The sequence below is a fragment of the Onychomys torridus genome, chromosome 18 (genome assembly GCF_903995425.1).
Source record: "Onychomys torridus chromosome 18, mOncTor1.1, whole genome shotgun sequence".
NCBI lineage: Eukaryota > Metazoa > Chordata > Mammalia > Rodentia > Cricetidae > Onychomys > Onychomys torridus.
In genome coordinates, this window is record NC_050460.1 from 65,059,938 (window position 1) to 65,081,601 (window position 21,664).

Sequence of the window (21,664 nt, forward strand, 5' to 3'; positions counted from 1 at the left end):
CAGCAGAACCCAGGGACAGTGTGGCCGGTGCAGAGGAAGGGACAGACAGGTGGGCTTTGATGAGAATGCCTTGCTTCCTCTAGCTTGTCTGGAGCTAACCGCAACGCCACGACGGCCTCACCAGAAGCTAGAGTGGGATGGCAGAGCCCAGGGGCTTGTTTTATACATGCTGCCCAAAGCTGGGACTAGAACGTGTCACCGGAGGCTTTGGGGAGAAACACATGGTTGGGCTCTGGCTGATGCTTGGACAGTATGAAGGTTCAGTGGACAGAGGGAGAAAGCATTGAGCAGCCCAGGTTGACGGGGCAGCCAGGGCAATCAGAGGGGCGCAGGAAGCAGCATTGTCTAAGTACAGCCTGGAAGGAGAGCCGTGAAGGGCACCCTGGGGCTCCTGAGCAGGGAGCACACTGGCCTCAAGGCACCTGCTTGGAGGCCTAGCATCCCCACAGCTCCCGAGAATATTCTAAGTAGGGTGCCTCACACCCTTTGATACCCTACCCCTAACCTGCCTCTCCATCAGAAACTTGGTTTTTAGGCTTCACAAACATTCGCCCCGGTACTTGGTATTCACTGAAGGGCCATCGGCTGCTCTGCCTCTTGGGCCAGCCCTTCCCTGGCCTGGAGCTGCCGCCTCCCCCAGTACACACCCTGGCATGTGGACAGGAAAGAGGCACCCACCCCTGATGGCAGGTGGGCAGGTACTGACTTCTGGTAGCAGGCAGGAGCATTCTTTCCTAGCCAAAGAGAGCCCAGGGCACAATGTGGAGCCCACAGAGTAAAAGCCAGAGACAGGAAAGTGTGCTCCAAGGTTGTGGCCACCCTAAGGTGAAGGACAGGGTGGGGGAGGAATCTGATGTCCCTTTGCAAGAAAAGGAAATGAGGTGAGCCAAGGGGAGAAGAGATAGCTGGGATGTGAGGGGCCGGCTCCCACATTTATTTACCCCAGGGACTCTTGAGTGAGGGATAAGAGATTTAGATAGAAATACTGAGGAGAGAGACAGAAACACGGGATAGCCTCGGGAGGGCCTGGGTCAAAACCCACCAGCCCCTTCTGTCTCTTCTAAAGGGCTTTTATAAAGGAATGCCAAGGGTGGAGCAAAAGACCTCCCCCTAGCACAGCCAAGTGCAGACCATCCCAAGCACCTAGTAACCACGCACAGGGCACATGGTCAAGCCATCCCCTAATGCAGCCCTGCTGTGTGAAGCAAGCTCAGTTCTCACTAGGAGACCTTTGTGGGCTCCCACACTGGCACACATGGGGGACTTCCAGGAGGTAGAGGGAAGCTGAAGGGCACAGAGCCAAGGGGCTCCAAGCTTACCCCCTTCAACACCTCCTCCAGGTGGTCCCGGAACTGCATGAATAAATTGATCTTCCAGCTGGTATTGCAGTTGACAGAGTTGACCTGTGGGGGGGCAGGCAGGCTGGTGACACAGCTGGCAGAGCCAGCTGCCAAGAGCAGCCAGCGCCCAAGACCAAGGAAGGGAAGGGGCAGGGGGACGGGGAGCGGGAGAGGGGAGGGGTTGGTGGGAGCGGGGGAGAGAGGGGGAGGATGAGGGAGGGGGAAGCCAGCCCAGCTCCTGTACTGGCTCAGGGAGCTTCCCAAAGCCAAGATGTTGGACCCTAGCCTGGACACTTGAGGCAGCTGGCCAGTGGGGTAAAGGAGGAGATCACACACTGGGAGAGAAGCAGTGGGGTCCAGGGTTCCAGTGCTGGGGAGGGGTACACACAAGCCAGGGGTCTGCAGCCGACCCTCAGCCCCAGGACGTGCCCTCACCCCACTCACCTCCTTGCAGCCTGCATTATCACTAAGCTCATAATTGCTGGCATGCAGAGGCTGCCCTGCGTTGACAGGATTCAGGATCACCTTGTCCCCCACGACCACCTTAGGAGACAGAAGGCAAAGAGAGGCGAGAAGAACAATAGTACATTTTCCACCAGGGTCTCCTCCCTCGGCTCTGTCCCCCTTCCAGGAAAGGACTAGGACCTCACGCAACCCCCCTGGAGTGTGGTCCACACCTCCGCCCAGCCCCTTCCGGCCATGGCCTTGTGCTCACATTATCCCCATTGCTCCGTAGCTTCCAGAAGGGCTGGATGAAGAGCCAGGAGCCCTCATTGCCTGTAGCATCCAGCGTCACCCGCATGGCGTTCTTCTCCAGCAGGGCTGGCAACCGCTTGTTCACGGTCAGGTATTTGTTGCTTTTCATGTGCAGAAGCTGAGGCACAGGTGGGGCAGGAGTGAGGCCACCAGACCTGGGAGGCCAGGCCCTCAGGGAGGAGGACACTGGACCCTTGGTCACACAGGATGTCAGACACACACAAACAGTCATAAACATGCAGACCTTGTCACAGAGAAGCAACTAGTCTCAAAACTGCACGCCAGGTCAAGGTGCAGCTTAGCAGGAGATGACCTGCCAAGCGCGCACAGGTCCTGGCTCATCCCGCACCTCCATGAAAAAACACGAATTATGCACATTTTAGCCATGTCATCTTTTCTCAGACATAGTCCGGGATGACCTGAGATTTTTGACCTTCCTGCCTTTACTTCCTGACTGCTGGTTTGCAGGTGAGACCCACCAGCCTAGTTTATGAGACTCTGGGGTTTAGCCCAGGGCTCTGTGCACACCAAGCAAGCACTCTACCAGTTAAGCCCTAGCTAATCTTACACAGAATCTTACAACGCTCCCCACAGGCAAACAATGCAGGGGTAAGGCCTCAGGTGGACTGAGGAGCTTGGCACAGGAAAGTTAGCTTCATTGATAGCGCCTGTGGGCTGTTAGGTCCCAGAAGCCTCTGATTAGAGGACCAGCATATCTCCAGTGGCATCTACCACCCTGAGAAGACAGGGGAACTGGCGTGCAGATGGAATCTTCCATCTCCTTTCCGTCCTACTAAAACCCAAGCACGCCACACCCAGTGGGCAGTCTCCACTTCCCTAGAGACTTCAGAAGTTCTGATTAAAGAATAATTCCACTCTGTAGGTGCCTGTCTACTTTTATTTCCACGTCACCTGTCAATCCCAATCTAACAAACACTATCCCTGGCCCTGCTTTAAGATTATTTTTATTTTATGCATAGAAAGGTTTTTCCTGCGTGCATGTATGTGTATTATGTGCATGCAGTACCCAAGAGGCCAGAAGGAGGCATTGGACCTCCTGGAACTGGAGTTACAGACAGTTGTAAGCTGGTAAACTGTGGTGGCTGGAAATCTAACTTAGGCCCTCTGCAAGAGCAGCGAGTGCTCTTAACCACCGAGCTGTCTCCAGTCCCCGCTGGCTTGTTTACAAATGAATTAGATGAGGCACAGAAGAAAGGCAAAGCCACACTTTGAGATCAGAGCCTAGCTCCATATGTGCGCATGGCCCCTGAGCTAAGAACTCTCCCCTGGGCACAGTACAAAGGTGAAGTTGAAAAGGTGTTAGCAAGCCATCCACTAGCGATACACACACACACACACACACACACACACACACACACACACACACACACACGGCAGGGAGTGCTCTGCACCAAAGCCACACCTGGATCACACTGCCATACTTGACCACGTCACCATGAACCTTCTTGTTCTCCGTGTCATTTTGCTTCTGCTCCATCTGGGCCGCGTGCTGCAGACACGTGGGGGTGAGGGTGGGGGTGTGTGTCAGAAGCTGCTCCCGAGGAAGGTGCCTCCAGGCACACACACACTCACCCTTGGCTCCAGTCTCTCGTGCTGCATCCAGGAGGCCCTTCAGGGATGGGGAAATCCCTCCCACTAAATCAGAGGCTTGAGACTTCAAGTGCAGACGGCAGCCAGTGGCCGGACAGCTCACCATGGCTGAGAAGCCTGATCCCACCCTAGAGGGCACCTTCAGAGGACCCTGAGCCCTCATGCCTTTGACACATCCGGCAACTTAAACCTGAATATGTTCTTTACCCCCGGCAACTTAAACCTGAATACGTTCTTTACCCCCATCCTTTGGGATACCGCCACTCCAGACTAAGCTGGGCAAGGCTACTTCCCACTCCAGAGACCCCTACTCCTGGCTCCAGCCCCTCCCCTGATGCCACAGGAGCTCAGGTGGCCTCAAGGATGAGCTCCATTATCTCTTAAGGGGAAGCTCTTTAAACTGTGCCATCAGCCCAGAACCTTTCTGAAGAAAGGCCTCCTCCATCAGGCACTCTGAGGACAGTGGCCCCTCTGCCCTTTCCTTGCACACTGTGCTGTTTCCAGGCCTAGGGTAAATCAAGCCAGGCTACAGAGGCTGCGGGGAGCCATGCACGACCCTCCATAAAGCTATATATAGTATGATCCCTGTGTCTCATCCCCAGCTCAGCCTCAGTCTACACGGGCTGTCGGGGGGGGGGGGGGGTGGTGAAACCCGGGAAAACCCCACCCTGAGACCAGAGCTCAGGCAGCCCCTCTGCCCCTCCTCTACAACCAGGTCCCAGCTATGAGGTGGATCCACCCAGCCCCTATTTCAGTCCCCCACCCTCAGGGCATGGGGCTCAAAGGCATACCACAAGCTGCTGACCATAGTCCAAGCTTCCCACTGCCGGGGGCTAGACCTGAGCTCTGTTCAGAGGAAAGTCAGTGTGCGAGCCGTGACTCCACTCACAGGAGTTTGTGGCCCAGCAGACCCAGCACCACAACACTAGACATGAGTCCAAGAAACCCAAGGGGAGTCAGAGACCGAGGGGCTGCCTCACTCAATCCAGACTCACAGGACTGGCAGATAGATCCTGTCTAAGAGCCCCAAGCTCCAGCTCTATAAAGTAAATGAGAAATTAAGACGAGGCCAAGGTTCTCAAATGAGGTTCCCCAGAGTCACTCCTCAGGATAGTACATCTGAGTACAGCTGTTTGGGTTGTTCATACCTAATTGTTGAGTCATGTGCCCTGGTACAGAGCTATACCCATCCTGTAACTGGCAGCAAGGATTTATGCAGACGTTGGGTTCCTAAATAGGTAACTCCACTCTGCCAGCCCAGACTCATGGCCTTTTAGGCCAGTCTTGTCTATGAGGGTTTTCTTTTTCTTTTTCTTTTTCTTTTCTTTTTTCTTTTTTTTTTCTTTTTTTTTTTTCTTTTTTTTCTTTCTTTTTTTTTTTGGTTTTTCAAGACAGGGTTTCTCTGTGTAGCTTTGCTCCTTTCCTGGAACTTGCTTTGGAGACCAGGCTGGCCTCGAACTCACAGAGATCCGCCTGCCTCTGCCTCCCGAGTGCTGGGATTAAAGGCGTGCGCCACCACCGCCTGGCATGAGGGTTTTCAAAATGCTCTTCTCATGCATGAAGCCCCCACTGGCCCTGAGGAGCGGAGATCCTGCCGTGTGCCCCAGAGCGGTGTGCCCCAGAGCGGTGTGCCCCAGTGCCAAGCGCCCCAGTGCCATGCTCATTCGTGTGGTGCGCATCGGTGCACACACCTGCAGCTTCTGCAGCAGTACCACGTCGGCGATCTTATCCTTGTCCTGCTTAGTCTGCTTGGCTTTCCAGTACTGCTTCTGTGCCGAGTAGCGGTTCATGGGGCACACTTTGAAGAGGCAATCTGCAGTGGGATCGGAAGAGATGGGGGCTCAGTCAGAGCTGAGAGCTCAGGGCTCCCGGGCAGAACCCCGCTCTCCCAACCTCTCCCAACCTCTCCCAGCCTCCTGCCCACAGGGTGGGACAGAAAACAACTAGAAGAACAGCATGGACACTAGAGACCCAGGGGCTGAAGAGATGGTTCAGAGCCTAGGAGCCCTTGCTGAGTACTCATGAGGCGTGGAGCTCAGATCCCAGCACCCACGGAACAAATGGGGCATCTGCACAGACGCCTATAACCCCTGCCATGGTGGAGGTGGAAACAGAAGGGTTCCTGGGGCCTTCCAGCCCAGCTGAGATACAAGTCCCAGGTACAAGGAGAGCCTCTGCCTCAAAGGAGTGGGTAAAAAAGTAATGAGTAAGACAACTGGTCCCACCTTCTGGCCTCCATTCATGTGCAAAGACACGCGCATGTGCACACATACATGCACACAAGCAAGTAAAACTAAATTTTAAGAAGAAATTTACCAGGTATGGTGGCACATGCCTTTAATCCCAGCACTCGGGAGGCAGAGGCAGGTGGATCTCTGTGAGTTCGAGGCGAGGCCAGCCTGGTCTACAAAGAGAGTTCCAGGCCAGCCAGGGCTACACAGAGAAACCCTGTCTTGAAAAACCAAAAAAGGAGGAGGAGGAGGAAGAAGAGGAAGGAGGGAGGGAGGGAGGGAAGGAGGGAGGGAGGGAGGGAGGGAGGCAGAAAAAGAGAGAGAGAAATTGGAGTCTCCAGGGGTCTGCTGAATCAATGGTGAGGTCTCAGAAAACGGGGATGTGAGGTCTCCCTTGGGGGAGGACAGGACCTTTTTCTCTCTAGGGAAGTTACCAGATGCTCCTGGCCTCTAGGCCTCACTCCATGACATCTGTGCCGGCTTTTACCAGTGTGGACAGATATTCCTAGCAGACTGCCCTGCCTCCCTGGCTCACCCCCATCTCACAGCTGATCCAGACATCTAACAGTGCAATCCCCACTGTGCGAGGGACAGCTTACACTCCCCAGTCCCCTTTGGGGTGAGGCTAGACCATTCCCCGCAGTCTGGACTGTTTTCCCAACACCACATAGCTGTGGGATGGCTTCTTCCCACTGGCCATATATGACAGATGAGAGTACCCCTCCCCCGGGAACCCTTATACAACAAGTTAAATGCTTCTCAGCCTCTTGATTCTGGTCAGGACAAAAATCAAGGTCCAGAAACAGAGATCACTACTGAAATCCTCATTTTGGCCAAGAAACAAAGCCCCTGTCACTTATGGAAGCCCCGACTCCAAAAATGGCATCCTAAATTTCTAGTTAGCCAAAGGAGGCCTCAGTTGGAAAAGCCTGAAGTTTGATGGAGGGGAGAATGGGCTCTGGGGGCGGATGGGCCGTGCACACTAGCAGGTGTGTGAGAGCAGCCCTGTGCACTGTGAACACCCCAACAGGACAAGAGTCATAGCCTCGAGGAAAGCTGGCTTCAGTCGCCCCAAAGAACCCTTTACAGCTGCATCTGAGCCTCAGACTACAAACTCCAGTCCAACAGAAGACATATGCCGTGAAAGTGCAGGGGTGGGGGCAGGGGACAGGAAGACACGAGGACAGGGTCCTCCTCCTATAGACCCATCATGCTCTCCCTAAGGCCATGTCCCTCTCGAGGTCACCACGGGCTATCAGGCCAGGAATCTACAGCAGATCTGATCTCCCATCAGCCTGTGGGGTGCAGAGGTCCCCAAACTGTTAAGGGGAGAGGCCAGTGTCGTGGAAGAGGAAAAGGGAGGGGCAAGCTGTAATTCTAAACAGAGGCCACCAGGGCTCCACACCAAGCCCTCCATGCACCCCCAGCATGAGGGCTTTTACAAAGATGCACCCCGTGTGTATGAGGGCTCTGCTCAGCCCTCGGGATGCAGCTAGGGTCCTCCTGCTTCTCCAGGCCACGCTAAGGCCCCATCTCATCCCCAGGTCCCCTGCGGTCAGGATTGGCGGCAAACACCTCTTCCCAATGAGCTGTTCCCCAGGCTCTCACTCTCTATTCAACTTATTTTTGTAAGATGTCATTTATTTTAAATTGGGGGGGGGGGTTTAATACATGTGAGTGCAGGTTCCTGAGGCTGCCAGAAGAGGATGTCAGATCCCCTAGAGCAGGAGTTACAGGCAATTGTGACCTGCCTGACATGGGTGTCGGGCACTGAACTCCGGCCCTCTGCAAGAGCGGTGTACCATCCCCGGGCCCCTTACCCAACTCTGAAGGATGCCTGGCCCCCATGAAAGGAATAGTACACATCACTATGAGTCAGAACCTGTGTGGGCTAGGATAGAAGTAGGGCAGTGCCTCTCGGCGAACCTGACTCAAAGCCTGCACAGACCAGCTCAGCCATCAACAGAAAACAGCACGGGACAGAGGGAAACCCCATCTGCAGTGGACCCGGGGAAGGAGAGACCCATAGCCAACTGCACACCAGGGACACACAGTGGCAGTTCCCAGCCCAGGTGTCCTGACCTCCAGCCCAGGGCACTGGCTACCCCTCCACAGCCAGTGGCCCAGGAGAAGGCCACTTCCAACAGCAAGCACGCTGAGACTTTCCAGATGGGTTGTAGTGATGTGGGGAGGTCTGAGGAGCCCTCTCCAGACATCCAGAGTTGCACCTGCTGGATAGAATCTGGATGTTGGAAAAGGACGCAGATTCATTGGCTGGGATCTCAGGCTGTTGCTCTCCCCCCTGCACAAAAAAAGCATCCCTTTCTTCACCTATGCCCACCTGCACCAAGGAGCCACTTTGTGGCATGCCAGGTGGCATATGGAACTTACAGAATTCAACAGCAGCATAGCTCATGGCTTCAGGAAGCTCAGGGACGAGAGGGGACAATAAGCCATGAGCTATGCACTCAGTGAGACTCCCCAGGAGGGACACCAAGATAGCTGAACTTGGCCCAGAAGTAATGATTCCAGCCTGGGTTCCAGCTCGGAGGGCTGCTCTGCCCACAGGCCTGGGGTTTCTGGCTCAGCATCAGGTGGGCTGCTATGCACAGGAGAACACATCTGTAAGGGGGCCAGAAGGAAAGCTATGAAGAAAAGGAGGAACCACGGGGCAGGAGGGACTCCACTGCCCTCCCCTCAGACCCCAGCCCTCGGACCCGCAGTCCACCACTCGGAAGCACTGCTCAGATTGCCCCACTTGCAGAGCAACTGAGTCTGAGGCGCCTCAGCAGGGCAGAACTTCAGGCCCAACACATCCCTCCAGACCTCCTCAGAGTTCTCTGGGAAACTGATCCAGTGAAAGGAAGCCCCAAAGCCAGATGCTGTGGACTGAACATCATGGTGGAAAAGCAGGAGGTGAGAGGCGTAAGGGCCAAACATTGACCATGCAGGACCCTGAATTAGAGCAGAGGTCCAAGGCATACTAAGCAACTGGACCATGGACTGAGAACACAGGATGCTGTCAGGACCAGCACTGTGGGCCCACGGAGGCACATACACTTGTTTATTTCTTTTGAGACATGGCCTCACCATGGAGCCCAGGCTGGCCTGGAACTCACAGAGATCCATCCACCTGCCTCTGCCTCCTGAGCGCTGGGGTTAAACACATACACAAATGGGTTTGGGTGAGACAGGATCTCATGTAGCACAGACTGGCCACCAACAACCTACTCAGCTAAGGCTGACCTAGGACTTATGATCTTCCTGCATCTGTCTCACAAGCCCTAGGGCTGCACGTGTGTGTCACCATGCCCTAGTTCATAGGGTACTGGGATGGGATTCAGGGCTCCATGCATGCTACATGAGCACTCTACCAACTGAGCCACATGCCCAGTCCCACCTATAGGTATCTTTCCTGAAATCTCCTCAGCTGCTAGCGAGGGGTTCAAGGGGCAGCAGGACCTACAAGTGATTGACAGATCTGTGACCACAGCCATCCACGTCACTATCATCATCCTGACCCCTGTCACCAAGTGTCTCCTCCTGGACACTTGGAGCCTGGTTGTCCCAAAGGCTGGAGGAGGGGCCGCTGGCCAGCTGGCTGCAGGAGAGATGAGGGAAAGGATTTGCTAACCAAATAAGCACCTGCAGCAGCTGGAGGCTGAGATTTGTGATTGCTACCCCTTCGGTTCTGCCCACCTGCTAGCTCAAAACCTCCTTGCAAATGGGATAGGGCCGCAGTGTCACCCTCCTGTCACCTGACAAGCCTCAGCCACGAGGCCCCTCCCAACCAACACCCTCCACCACAGGGTCAGGGGGCAACAGCTAACAGCTAACCCACCAACTCCTCTCCCACAGGCCCTGCAGCATCCTCTGATTCACCCCAGGCTTCCGAAACACGGGTATCAATGCGGCAGCCAGGCCCTGGGCTGGGCAGCCTGCTGGCTCAGGGACCTCAGAGCTCTCACTTCCCTGAGATGAAGCAGAGGGAGTTCTTCTCCCTCCCTTACGCCTCCCCCATCCTCCCTCCCCCAGCCCCTGCTCCCAGGGAGGGGCCCCAGCTGTACATTCAGTGCAGTCTAGAGGGCAGGGCTGGAGGTGGACATCCACACAGATTCCAGCTGTGTGTACAAGATTATCGAAACCCAGAAACCTGCCCCCAAGCTGAAAGCAGAAAGCTGGCGTGTCCCCACCCTACAATCCGGCTTCTCTCCCCACCCCCAACCCAAGCCACCACCCATTGGGCCAGGCCAGGGAGGGTCCACAGGGTCAAGAATGTAGAGCAGAGCAACGTGGGCAACTGACTAGCTGAAGCAGGGTTCGATGCCAAATTGCTGGCTTCAGCCTGAGTCGTGAGGCAGAAGCAGGGGGCCGATCCTGTCTTCCGCAGACCCCTGACACCCCCCTGTTCACCTCACCCCACAGGACATCACACCCATGTGCCGCTGCATGGGACCTCCACCACACTCAACCACGAGGGCGGAGGCCGCTTCACTTTCTCCCCACCAGCCACGCAACAGTCATGAACATGTGACGCCAAGTGGGTCAGACCCTCTGCAGCACGGTCCTGCCTCCAACCACCAGACAGAAGCACAGCGAGAAGCTAGGAGCCGAGAGGCAGAACGTAGGCCTTCCTTTTGATCTCCATCCAGATAACTGAACAGGTGTCCAGACATGTGAGCTCCAGGATGCTCGGGGCAAAATCCGAAGATGCACAGGCAGCTCACATGGTTGGAACCAGGGGTGCTCTCGTGAGTTGTGGGGCTCCCTACCATGTGATGCTCTGCCACCACAACACTGTGTTAGCTTGGGAGAGGGCAGACGTGTTCGTAGAAGACGGGGTTCAGAGCAGGGGCTCAGCTTGGGTGTGAATGTTGCTAGCTCACAGGCCATGAGGAAAGGCTGAGGGTACAGTGGGTGTCCAGGGGACACAGGGCAGGATCTGCCACAGAAGGCCAGTCACTGACTATAGGAAGCCCCAGCAGGGCTGGGGATGTGACTTAGCTGGAAGAGGGCTTTCATGGCATTCACAAAGCCCTAGGTTCCATTAATCCCAGCACTTAGGAGGAGGAGGCTATATGGACTCTTCAGCTATCTGTCTACATTCACTCTTCACAGTCATCCCCAGGTGATAAACCAGAGATCAGCACAGTCATCAGCAGGGTGAGGGAGCCTCAAGCTATGAACACTCCCAGGCCACTGCAGGTCTCAGGGGTCCCAGGTAAATACCCTCTCCTGTGATGTCTCTCAGGTTGGAACCCAGAGCCCCACACTCTACCTCTGAGCCACATCCTCAGCCTTTGGGATAAGCTTGTGTGTGTTTTTTTGTTGTTGTTTGGGGTTTTTTTGGTTTGTTGGGGTTTTGTTGTTGTTGTTTGGTTTTTGTTTGTTTATTTGTTTTGCTTTTTCAAAACAAGGTTTCTCTGTAGTTTTGGTGCCTTTCCTGGATCTCACTATGTAGACCAGGCTGGCCTTGAACTCACAGAGCTCTGCCTGGCTTTGCCTTCTGAGTGCTGGAACTAAAGGCGTGCGCCACCACCGCCCGGCGGGAGAAGTATTTTTTAAACGTTTCTTTTTATTTTTGTACATGTGTGTGCTCCATGTGAGGCCTGTGGAGGCAGCGCTGGAGCACTGGATACCCTGATGATGGATTACAGGCAAGGGTGTTGGAAACCGAACCTGGGCCCTCCACAAAAGCAGCAAACATCCTCAACCACTGAGCCATCTCTCTAGCCTTGGAATACGTACTTTTAAAGAAGGGTAGCTGGGGGCTCAAGAGGTAGCTCAAAGGCTAAGAACACATGTTGCTCTTGCAGAGGAACTGGTTTTGCTTCCCAGCACCCACACGGTAGCTCCCAACCACTTATAACTTCAGTTACAGGGGAACTGACACCCTCTTCTGCCTTTCTTGGGCACCAGGCACGCTCACAGTCCACAGATATACATGCAGGGAAACACTCAAACATATAAAATAAAGCAAACCAAGCTTTAAAAAAAAATACCTTTAAACAGAGGGGTAGCTGGAAGGGTCTTGGGTTTATAGGATGAAAATGGAGAATTTACAGCTACATGTAGGTGCTTTGGGGAGAGTTGGATGGGGGAGCAGGCCCCCAAAATGGAATGTGGTACATGCGGTAGCGGGAAGGCATAACCTTCGAAGGCACAGAGAGCTGCCTAGAGTTGAAAAGGTGACGTGCTTAGGTGTGGGGTGGACCAAGCGGCAATGTGGATGGAAGCATGGTGTTCTCCACGTTCTGTTACTGGATGGTTCCGCTACAGGGATAAAGGAGGCCTCCGCATTGTCTTAAGGACAGGAATGAAAAGATGGGAAGCAGCAGCCCATGGGGCCCTCAGAGGGTACCTCGAAACAAGTCCCACTGTAGAGGCACAGCAAAGCCACATAGCACGAAAGGCCTCAGGTGGCACTCAGTTACTGCCTGGCCTGCCCCTTACAGTATGCTCCATAAACCATACTGAGGGGGGGAGGGAGGGATGGAGGGAAGAAGGGAGGGACGGAGGGACGGAGGGAGAGAGAGGAGGAAATGCTGAAGCTCTGCATCATGGTGCATGGTTCTGATACCAGCAGTTGACAGGCTGAGGCAGGAGGACCGCTGCCAAGTTGGAGGTCAGCCCGGGCTACACAATGAGTTCAAGACCAGCCAGAGATACAGAACTAGGCCCGGTCTCAAAAGAAACAAAACCCCAGACAGACAGACAGACAGGGAGAAGGAGAGTGAGACACAGAGAGACACAGATAGACAGACCGATATCCTGACCCTCACCACACACACACACACACACACACACACACACACACACACACACACACACACACACACACACACACACACGCGTGCGTGCGCGCGCGCACACGCGCGCGCGGCATGGATGGACCTTGAGGACGTTATGCCAAGTGACACAGACCCGGCACAAAAGGACACACTATTTCCACTGATAGGACGTTCCAAATGGCCAGATTCATGGACACTAAAAGCAGAATGGGGGGGGGGGCTGTGACAGCTACCTAACAAAACAATGGCTGCACCACGACATTTGGAATGTCACAGAACTGAATGCTTGAGAAATTGTTAAGAAAGAGTCGGGGAGGGTGGTGGCTCAGGCCTGTGACTTGGGAAGGGGTGACAGAAGGATCAGGAGTTCAAGAACAGCCTCGGCTTTCACACACACACACACACACACACACACACACACAGCATAGATCTTCTTTTAAATATCTTTGGGGGGGGCAGCAGTTGAGACAGGGCTTCTCTGTGTAACAGCTCTGGCTGCCCTAGAACTCACTCTGTAGACCAGGCTGGCCTCAAACTCACAGATATCCACCTGCCTCTGCCTCCTGAGTGCTGGGATTAATGGCATGCACCACCACCACCCAGCTAATCACAGAGCTGGCGGCCGGGAGGGACAGTCACAAGCCACGGCAGCACCATTACAGACAGCTCCGAGTTGGTTCATATTTTCTCCAGGGGTCATGCTTGTTTTTAAATGGGGGGGGAGAACAGTCTTTTTTCAAAACCCATGTTTGCAAACATGGGACTAGCTGAGGCTAAGCCACCGCCTTGGGCTGAAGAACAAAAGTGTAGAACCTCCTTCCAATGAAGCCACATTTAAGCCAGGGCAGGTCTGAATACACCTGGGGAATGCAGGCAGCTTGGGAGGGACCATCCTTCCTCCAGGAATTACAAGCTCTCATTTAAGGCTCAAAAGACCCCAAAGAGTTAGCAAATCAGCTCAATGCTGTCCAGGATGCAACAGGCTAGAACTAGGTCCAGAAACAGGACCTGACACACAGTAGGTACCTTAATGAAAGTTTGCTGAGTGACTGCATGAAGTCCCTTGAGAGCAAAGAGACAGTTCTGAGCCGAGGAGCAGACAGCCCACACAGACAGGCTTCCTCACAGCCTGTTTGGGGCCCAGGTACACAAGCAGGAAACCAGGCGGGTTTGTGGACACCCGTGATCCCAACACGTGACAGCTCGAGGCAAGAAGACAGAGACCACAATTTTAAAGTCAGCCAGGGCCACACAGCAAGGCTGTCTCAAAAGACCAGAAGGTCTAGTCTAGGAGGGCTCTCATCTGTGCTGTGCTCTTCAGTGAGGCATCCCAGTAAGGGCTTCAAAAATAATAATATATAAGTAAAAAATAATCCCAGGAGTCTCCAAAAGCTTCAGCAGTACCCACAGTTGAGTATCTGCCCTGGAATTGGGACACACACACACACTGCGGTGCTGGGAGCCCTGTGCACACTCAGGAAGCATTCTCCCACCAAGCTCCACCCCCAGCCCTCTTTCCATTAACCTTGCAATCCTCCTGTCTCCATCTCCTGAGTAGCTGGGATGACAAGTCTGTGCCACCACATCCCGCTGGGAGCTAGATTTTCTTTTAAATACCCTTCATCTAAGACATTCCCAGGTACGGCTTGAACACCTTAGGGAATGTGCAGGGTGGGGATGCGGAGAAGGCTCAGAGGTTAAAGGAAGTACTACTCTTGCAGAGGACCCAAGCTCAGTTCACAACATCCATGTTGGGCAGCTCATGGTCACATAAACTCCAGCCCCAGGGGCATCCAATACTCTCTTCTGGACTCCATGAAACACACACACACACACACACACACACACACACACACACACACACACACATACTTATAATTAAATCCAGCCCCAGGTGGATCCAATACCCTCTTCTGGCCTACACGGGTACCTGTACTCACTCTCGCCACCCCACCCCACCCCCACACACACACTCATAATTAAATTCTTTTTTCCTAGACAGGCTTTCACTATGCAGACCAGGCTGGCCTCTAACTCAGAGATCAGCCTGCCTCTGCCTCCTGAGTGCTGGGATTAAAGGCATGTGCCATTACACCCGGCATTAAATCTTTTTTAAAAGAAAGAGAATACACAGGGTTTGCTGGAGATGTAATCCATCTGTTAGAACCCTAGATTTGACCCCAGCATGGGGAGCTACTCTGAGGAGGCAGAGTTGTGGAAATATTCAGTTAGTGATGGAACAGGAGCCAGGGATCATGCTCCTGAGGTTCCTGGCCTGAGAACATCCTCATCTGAGAACCTGGGGCACCTCACACTTCCCCCATACTTCTTAGGGTCCTGATCTCCATTACCCAGCCTCATGTTAGGTAAGGACAGAAAGTGACAGAGAGCACTACAGGAGAAGGCAGAGGCCCTCAACCCTATGTGCTGACTACCTTACCATGGGGTAACCCAGGTCCAGAGGTGCTGAGACCCCCCAAAAAGTGATCCCAGGCCTTTCATGGGCAGCAAAGGCTTCCTGACAAATGCCTCTTCAAGATTTAGTTTACCTGTACTCCCAGCTCAATCCCTGGGCCCTGCAGCCACCCTGTGGGCACTAAAAGGTCTCCAGGGGACCAGATGGGTCCACCCTGCATTCTCATGGCCACCTTTCTCTAGCCGCTGGCCTGATTTGCAGCTCTGGCCTTTGTCTCCTCACCTGGGTGAGGGGCGAGGCCAGCCACAGCCACGCATCCCTGCCAGGAACAGGTGTGGGCCTGCTTCCCTGAGTCCCAGCTACCTCCAGAATCCACTCCCCAGACCCCTCCCAGCCTCCCAACCCAGTTAATATACAATCTTCATGGGACCTCTAATTACCCAAGAGGTTTTAACTGGCTGTCTCAAGTGCTCAGGTCCCAGACCCAAAGCTGCTTTGCCTCTACTGGAGTTCCCTTTCACCTCCCCAGCGGGCCCAGCCTTCTGTCCACTGAGGCTGCCTGTCTTCAGCCAATTCACGTCACAAACTAACCGAACGCCAGACACTGGGCACTGAGAGAGACCCAGGAGCTCCATCACACCGGCCCCAGGGCTCAGGACCCTGGGCACCAACAGCTCAGGAAAGGCTGCAGGGCCAGAGTTAAGGTCGGGGATAGACAGACTCTGAGTAAGACCCAGACAGCCTCTCAGAGCCACTTCCAGCCCTGGGGACGTAATTAAAATGCAGTATTGAAGACTGAGGTAGAGCTCAGTGGCAGAGCACGGAAACCTGCCTAACAAATGCACCTAGCATGCACAGTCGGCATGCCTGAGAATGCAGTCAGCATGCCTCAGACCAGCATGCAGTTAGCATGCCTGAGAATTCAGTTAGTATGCCTCAGACCAGCATGCACAGTCAGCATGCCTCAGATCAACATGCACAGTCAGCATGCCTCAAACCAGCATGCACAGTTAGCATGCCTGAGAATGCAGTTAGCATGCCTGAGAATTCAGTTAGTATGCCTCAGACCAGCATGCAGTTAGCATGCCTCAGACCAGCATGCACAGTCAGCATGCCTCAGATCAACATGCACAGTCAGCATGCCTCAAACCAGCATGCACAGTTAGCATGCCTGAGACCAGCTTGCACAGTTAGCATGCCTCAGACCAGCATGCAGTTAGCATGCCTGAGATTTCACAGTTAGCATGCCTCAAACCAGCATGCACAGTTAGCATGCCTGAGACCAGGGTCCAACTTCCAGCACTGCAGAAAAGGAAGCAAAGGCATGGAGACTTTGGTTCAGTCCAACTGAACATGCAGTCTCTTAGAGTCTAGCAGCCAAGTCTGACCTTTTTGCTTGTCTGCCTGCCTTATTTTTTGTTTGTTTGTTTGTTTGTTTGTTTGTTTTTTAAGACAGGCTCTTTGTAGCCCAGGCTAGCCTTCAGCTCCTTATATAGCAGAGGTTGTCTTTCAATTCAGGATCCCCCAGCTACCACTTCCCAAGTGCTGGGATTACAGACTCTACTCCACAGGACTATGGAGATCCTAAGGATGCTGCAGCTTGGGCCTGGAGAGTCCACGTGGGTACAGTGAGTTACAGTACAGCCACCCATTCTTCATCAGCTGGAAGCCTGGCTCCCTTCCTCTTCACAGGTCCCCAGCACAGTGCAGCCTCCATGATGGCACAGTTGACTCACTAACCCTGCCTGCCCTGCCCTGCCAGCGAGTGTTAGCTGGGCCTACTGGGAGCTTGAGTCCCACCAGAGAACAGTTTGAAATCGTCACAGAAAGAACAGGGTCAATTCTGCCCCGGAAGGTGGGGTCTCAGCTTTCAAATGAGGCCACTCTGGGCTGGGTCTCAGAGGGTGGGACAGATTTACTCAGGCGGGCAGGCAGGAGCCACACAGGAGCAAAGGTAAAGAGACCAGGGGGGTGGTTCCAGGAAATGCACTTGAACGTTTGGCGAGGTGAGCTCAGATTAGGCCTAGGCCAGCACACCATCTTTTTTTTTTTTTTTTTTAAAGGATTTATTTATTATGTATACAGTGTTTTGCCTGCATGGCAGAAGAGGGCACCAGATCTCATTACAGATGGTTGTGAGCCACCATGTGGTCGCTGGGAATTGAACTCAGGACCTCTGGAAGAGCAGTCAGTGCTCTTAACCTCTGAACCATCTCTACAGCCCATTTGTCCATCTTTAGGGGAGCTGCATAGGAAGGGGCACCCTGGGGTCAGAGGCTCTCAGATGTCCCTGAGACCTGCCCTGGGGTCCACATGGACTAAAAGTAGCAAGCAGCTCCTGGGGCAGGAAGACAGTACACAGAGAACAGGGAGCAGAGGCTGGCAGCATGGCTCAATGCTTAAGAGCACTGGCTTCTGGCAGAGGACCTGAGTTCACACACACACACACACACACACACACACACACACACACACGCCCCGGCACCCACAAGATAGCTCACACCCATCTGTAACTCCAGTCCCAGGGGATTCGACAACGCTCTCTTCTGGCCTCCACGGCCACTAAGCACCCATACGGTACTTAGACATACATGCAAGCAAAACACCATACACATAAAATAATTTGAGAGAGAGAGAGAGAGAGAGAGAGAGAGAGAGAGAGAGAGAGAATGCAGAGGGATTCCCAAATGAGGGAGCCTGCCTGAGGGTGGGAAAAGGGACCTTAGACCCTTCCCTTGGCTCTGGCAATCCTCAAGGTGCTTAAACAACTCCCCAGTCAGAAACATCTGCAAAAGAAGTGACTATTTTTCCAAAAGGCTGCAGAGCTTGGGACTTCACCTCTGACTTCACCCTCCCTTCCCCCCCACACACACACCTTGTCCCACAGAAGAATGTGAAGTGCTGACTGTGGACCTCCCCTTCCAGGGCCCTGGCACTGCTCTGGGCCAGGCCTTCAAAGATGCTGGCCCAGATGTGGCTCCACCCCTCTTCCCCGGGTAACTTCACAAGAGAAATCTGATGGGGGTGTGTGTGTAAGAATCTACATCTGACCCAGGAGGTTGTGTAGGAGAGCCTGAAGGATGCTGGGAGGGAGAAGGAACTCCCATCTCAGCCTCCTCTGGCAGAGAGGCCCTTGTGGGTTCTCCTCCCCTACAGCACACTGAATTCCAGCCACCAGTGGAGAAACACAGTGAGCCAGAAGCTTCCCACCTGCCCGACCAGGGTAGGGCTAACCTCGGACTGAGGATACCCCACACACAGTTCCAAAGCCCCCACAGAAGTCAGCCTCTGGGCACAGAGTTTTCCCAGAAGTGTTGCTGGGAAAGCTGAGGCCACAGAACATAGTCCCTCCCGCCCTCCTCGCCCCCACCCCACCCCATCCTCCCCTCCACGCGCTTGCAAGCCAGCACTGAATGGGGCAAAAGGACCAGACCCTGGCCTGCACTCTCCATATCTCCAGCAGCAAGGTGCCCAAGGGGCTCTCTATAAAGATACTGGGACTCTACCCTCTCCTGGCTCAGAGGCCTGGCCCCAGCCTGGGACAGAATCGATTCCCTGCTTATCCAGCCTAGACCCTGGGGGGTGGCAGTCAGAATTAATTAATGTTTGTAAAGTTATCTGGAGAACCTGGGACCAGGGGCGCCAGAGTTGCTGCACAGGAAATTGACCGGGAGAAGTGGGGGGGGGGGGAAGGAGGGGGACCAGCTGGCCGAAACCTGGGTTGCCTGGACCGGGAGGGTAAAGAAAACACTCTTACTAAAGCAGGGATGCGGCACAAGGAGAATGAGAAGATTCAACCCATCAAAAACCGATCCGGGATGGGGTGATAGCGATGACTGCCAGGCTCCAGTCTGAGCCAACCCTAGCACCCCACCCCCAATCCCAGCCAAGCACAGCCGGGCCCTCTCCAACTCAGGCCCCAGACACCTGCCACCAGCGCCACCCCAGGACCACTTGCAGAGGAAGTTCAAACCCCTCAGCCACGACTGAAGAAAAGGAGTGTGCCCGAAGTGGCGGGCTTAGTGGGCCCAGACGCCTCCTGCGAACTCCCTAGGGCGCCCGACTACTACCTGAGCAAACAGCGCACTTCCTTTCTCTCAGAGAGGGAGGCCAGTGTCCCCTCGCTTCTGGAGACTAGGGCGCCCAGGCCCGCCATCGAGGGGCAGGGGACTGGGCATCAAGAGACACGCAGCTGGTACGGCGGCCCCGACGCCCCCCCTCTTTGCCCTAGGCTCACTCACCCCAAAGTGCTGATGAAGCCATTGACTGAGCCCTCGGCGTAGAGGGACACTATGTCCCCGATGTGAAGAAAGCTGGACATTTCGTTCATGGCTTTGGCCCTCCGGGGCTCGAGGCGGCAAGACTGCCCACGAGTGAGCTGCCAGGCTCTGCGCAGAGGACTGCAGCGCGCTGGGCGGAGAGGGGCGTAGTGCCACCTCGCAGCCCGGCGATCGGGACGATCGGGGCAGCCAGGACCGGCTAGCGGCTGCCCTGGCCACCGGAGCGCGAGGAGGCGCGGTGCGGCCCGGGTCCGGGTGAGGAGGTGCCCGCGTCTCTGCGCGCCCACAGTCCTCCAGCCCGGCCCGGCCCGCGCGTACCTGCAGCTGGGAAGGAGCAGGAAGTCTGGGGCCGCCACACACATGCAAATCCCGCCTGGGAGGCGGGGAGGCCACACCCCGGCCCGCCCCCGCTGCGGCTCCCACGTGCACCCGCGCCCCGGGCTCTGCCTCCCCGACAGCGCGCGCGCGCGCCTGGGTCCCCAAAAGTGCCCGGAGCGCCACCAGAGGACCCCGGGATCTAGCGTGCCCCCTCAACGGCTGTCCACTCGCACCGCGCTGCACTTCGCGGCTCTCCACCCTTAAAGGTGAAGAGCCTGTCCTGTGGCCCACGCGTGGCGGAGGAGCGCCCCGGGAACTTGGCCACGGTCACCCTGCGGCAACCGCGCCCAGCTGAGAGCCGTCTTAAGCCTGGACGCACGCTCAAGCCCTTAGCGTTGCAAATCAGGATTCATTTCTCTCAACATGAAAAGCCTTTTCATTGCACAATAGAAAGTGCTTGGACTTGGAGGGGAAATGAAGCAATGGGTGGGTTTTATTTTTGTTGTTGTTGGTTTCTCTCTCTCTCTCTCTCTCTCTCTCTCTCTCTCTCTCTCTCTCTCTCTGTCTCTGTCTCCCTGCATTCCTTTGTACAAAGACATCCAACTTCCGAATCAATTCAGCCGCTCCCTCTCCGGGAGGAATTGACTCCAATTTCTCTTGGCTCCTTCTGTCTTTCTTTTAAAATAAATAATAGTGAAAGGGGGAAGGACATTAACTAGTTAACAGTGCACCCCTGCGCCCACAGAAACAAGTTCCCGTAGCCGGCCGGCTGGGGCAGCGCGCCAGGCCCTTGCTCACAAAGTTCAACCCTCAAACTCATCCCCAAGTCGCCTACTTTCTGTTCTGCGCCACGGAGCCTGGGCGTTTGCTTCGGAGTCTTTGGTTTGAACTCCTGAGATAAGAGTGCCCCCTGCCACCCCCATTGGTCACGTTTGCTCCCTCCCTCCCCCACCCTACCCCCATGTTTCCTGAGGGGCGGGAGTGGGGGCGTTTGTCCCTCGGAGAAAAGAAGGAGGGGACTCAAGACAGAAGCAGGAAGAGACCCAGGAGGGGTGGAGACGGCCGGCAGCCGTGAGACAGCTGCTGACCTGGACAGAGAATCCTAGCGCTCCTAGAGTGTGTGAGATTTTTACCAAGATTTTAGCAGCTCACAACTGTCTGTAACTCCAATTCCAGGGGATCCAACACCCTCACACAGACATACATGTAGGCAAAACACCAACGCACATAAAATAAAAATAAATAATTTTTGAAAAATAAAAATAGGCCAGGCAGTGGTGGTGCAAGCCTTTAATCCCAGCACCTGGGAGGCAGAGGCAGGTGGATCTCTGAGTTCAAGGCCAGCCTGGTCTACAGAGCGAGTTCCAGGACAGGCACCAAAACTCCACAGAGAAACGCTGTCTTGAAAAACCAAAAACTAACTAAATAAACAAAGATAAAAACGGGGTCTGGAGAGATGGCTCCACAGTTAAGAGCACTTCCAGAGGACGGGGGTTCTGTTCCCAGCACCCACATGGTGGCTCACAACTCCAGTTCCAGGGGATCTGACACCCTCTTCTGGCCTCCGCATGCACCAGGTACACACCTGATGTAAGACCTACATGCAAGCAAAACACCCATATTCATAAAACAAATCAATAAAAATCTATAAAGACCTAAGAACTTGAATAGGGCACCACCTCCAGATTTCTGAGTTCTGTTTCTCTAGTACCCACAGTCACACCAATTTTACATCTGACCTCGACTTCATGCCTTTGTCCAGATATATCCGAAACAATACTCTTACAAACAATACTTTGAATGTTTGCCCTAACCTTTTTTTAAAACAAAAATCAAGGTCTCGTGTAGCAAAGGCTGTAAAGGGAAGTGGTTTTTTGGCTTACAGGTTACAGTTGGTCCTCATGAGAAGCCAGGGCAGGGA

At 54.5% G+C, this 21,664-nt stretch overlaps 1 protein-coding gene across 1 annotated transcript in view; it reads right to left on the reverse strand.

Moving 5' to 3' along the window:
- Positions 1–19,717, reverse strand: part of Itpr3 (inositol 1,4,5-trisphosphate receptor type 3) — a 55,685-nt gene extending 35,968 nt beyond the window's left edge. Inside the window, exons 1-7 of the mRNA XM_036167182.1 lie at positions 19,387–19,717; positions 8,433–8,560; positions 5,399–5,520; positions 3,520–3,606; positions 2,056–2,214; positions 1,785–1,883; positions 1,320–1,403 (exon numbers count right to left, since the gene is read on the reverse strand). Coding sequence (XP_036023075.1) covers positions 1,320–1,403; positions 1,785–1,883; positions 2,056–2,214; positions 3,520–3,606; positions 5,399–5,520; positions 8,433–8,560; positions 19,387–19,475 — 768 coding nt within the window. The 5' untranslated portion in view covers positions 19,476–19,717. The remainder of the gene's footprint in view (positions 1–1,319; positions 1,404–1,784; positions 1,884–2,055; positions 2,215–3,519; positions 3,607–5,398; positions 5,521–8,432; positions 8,561–19,386) is intronic.
- Between the last annotated feature and the right edge of the window lie 1,947 nt (positions 19,718–21,664).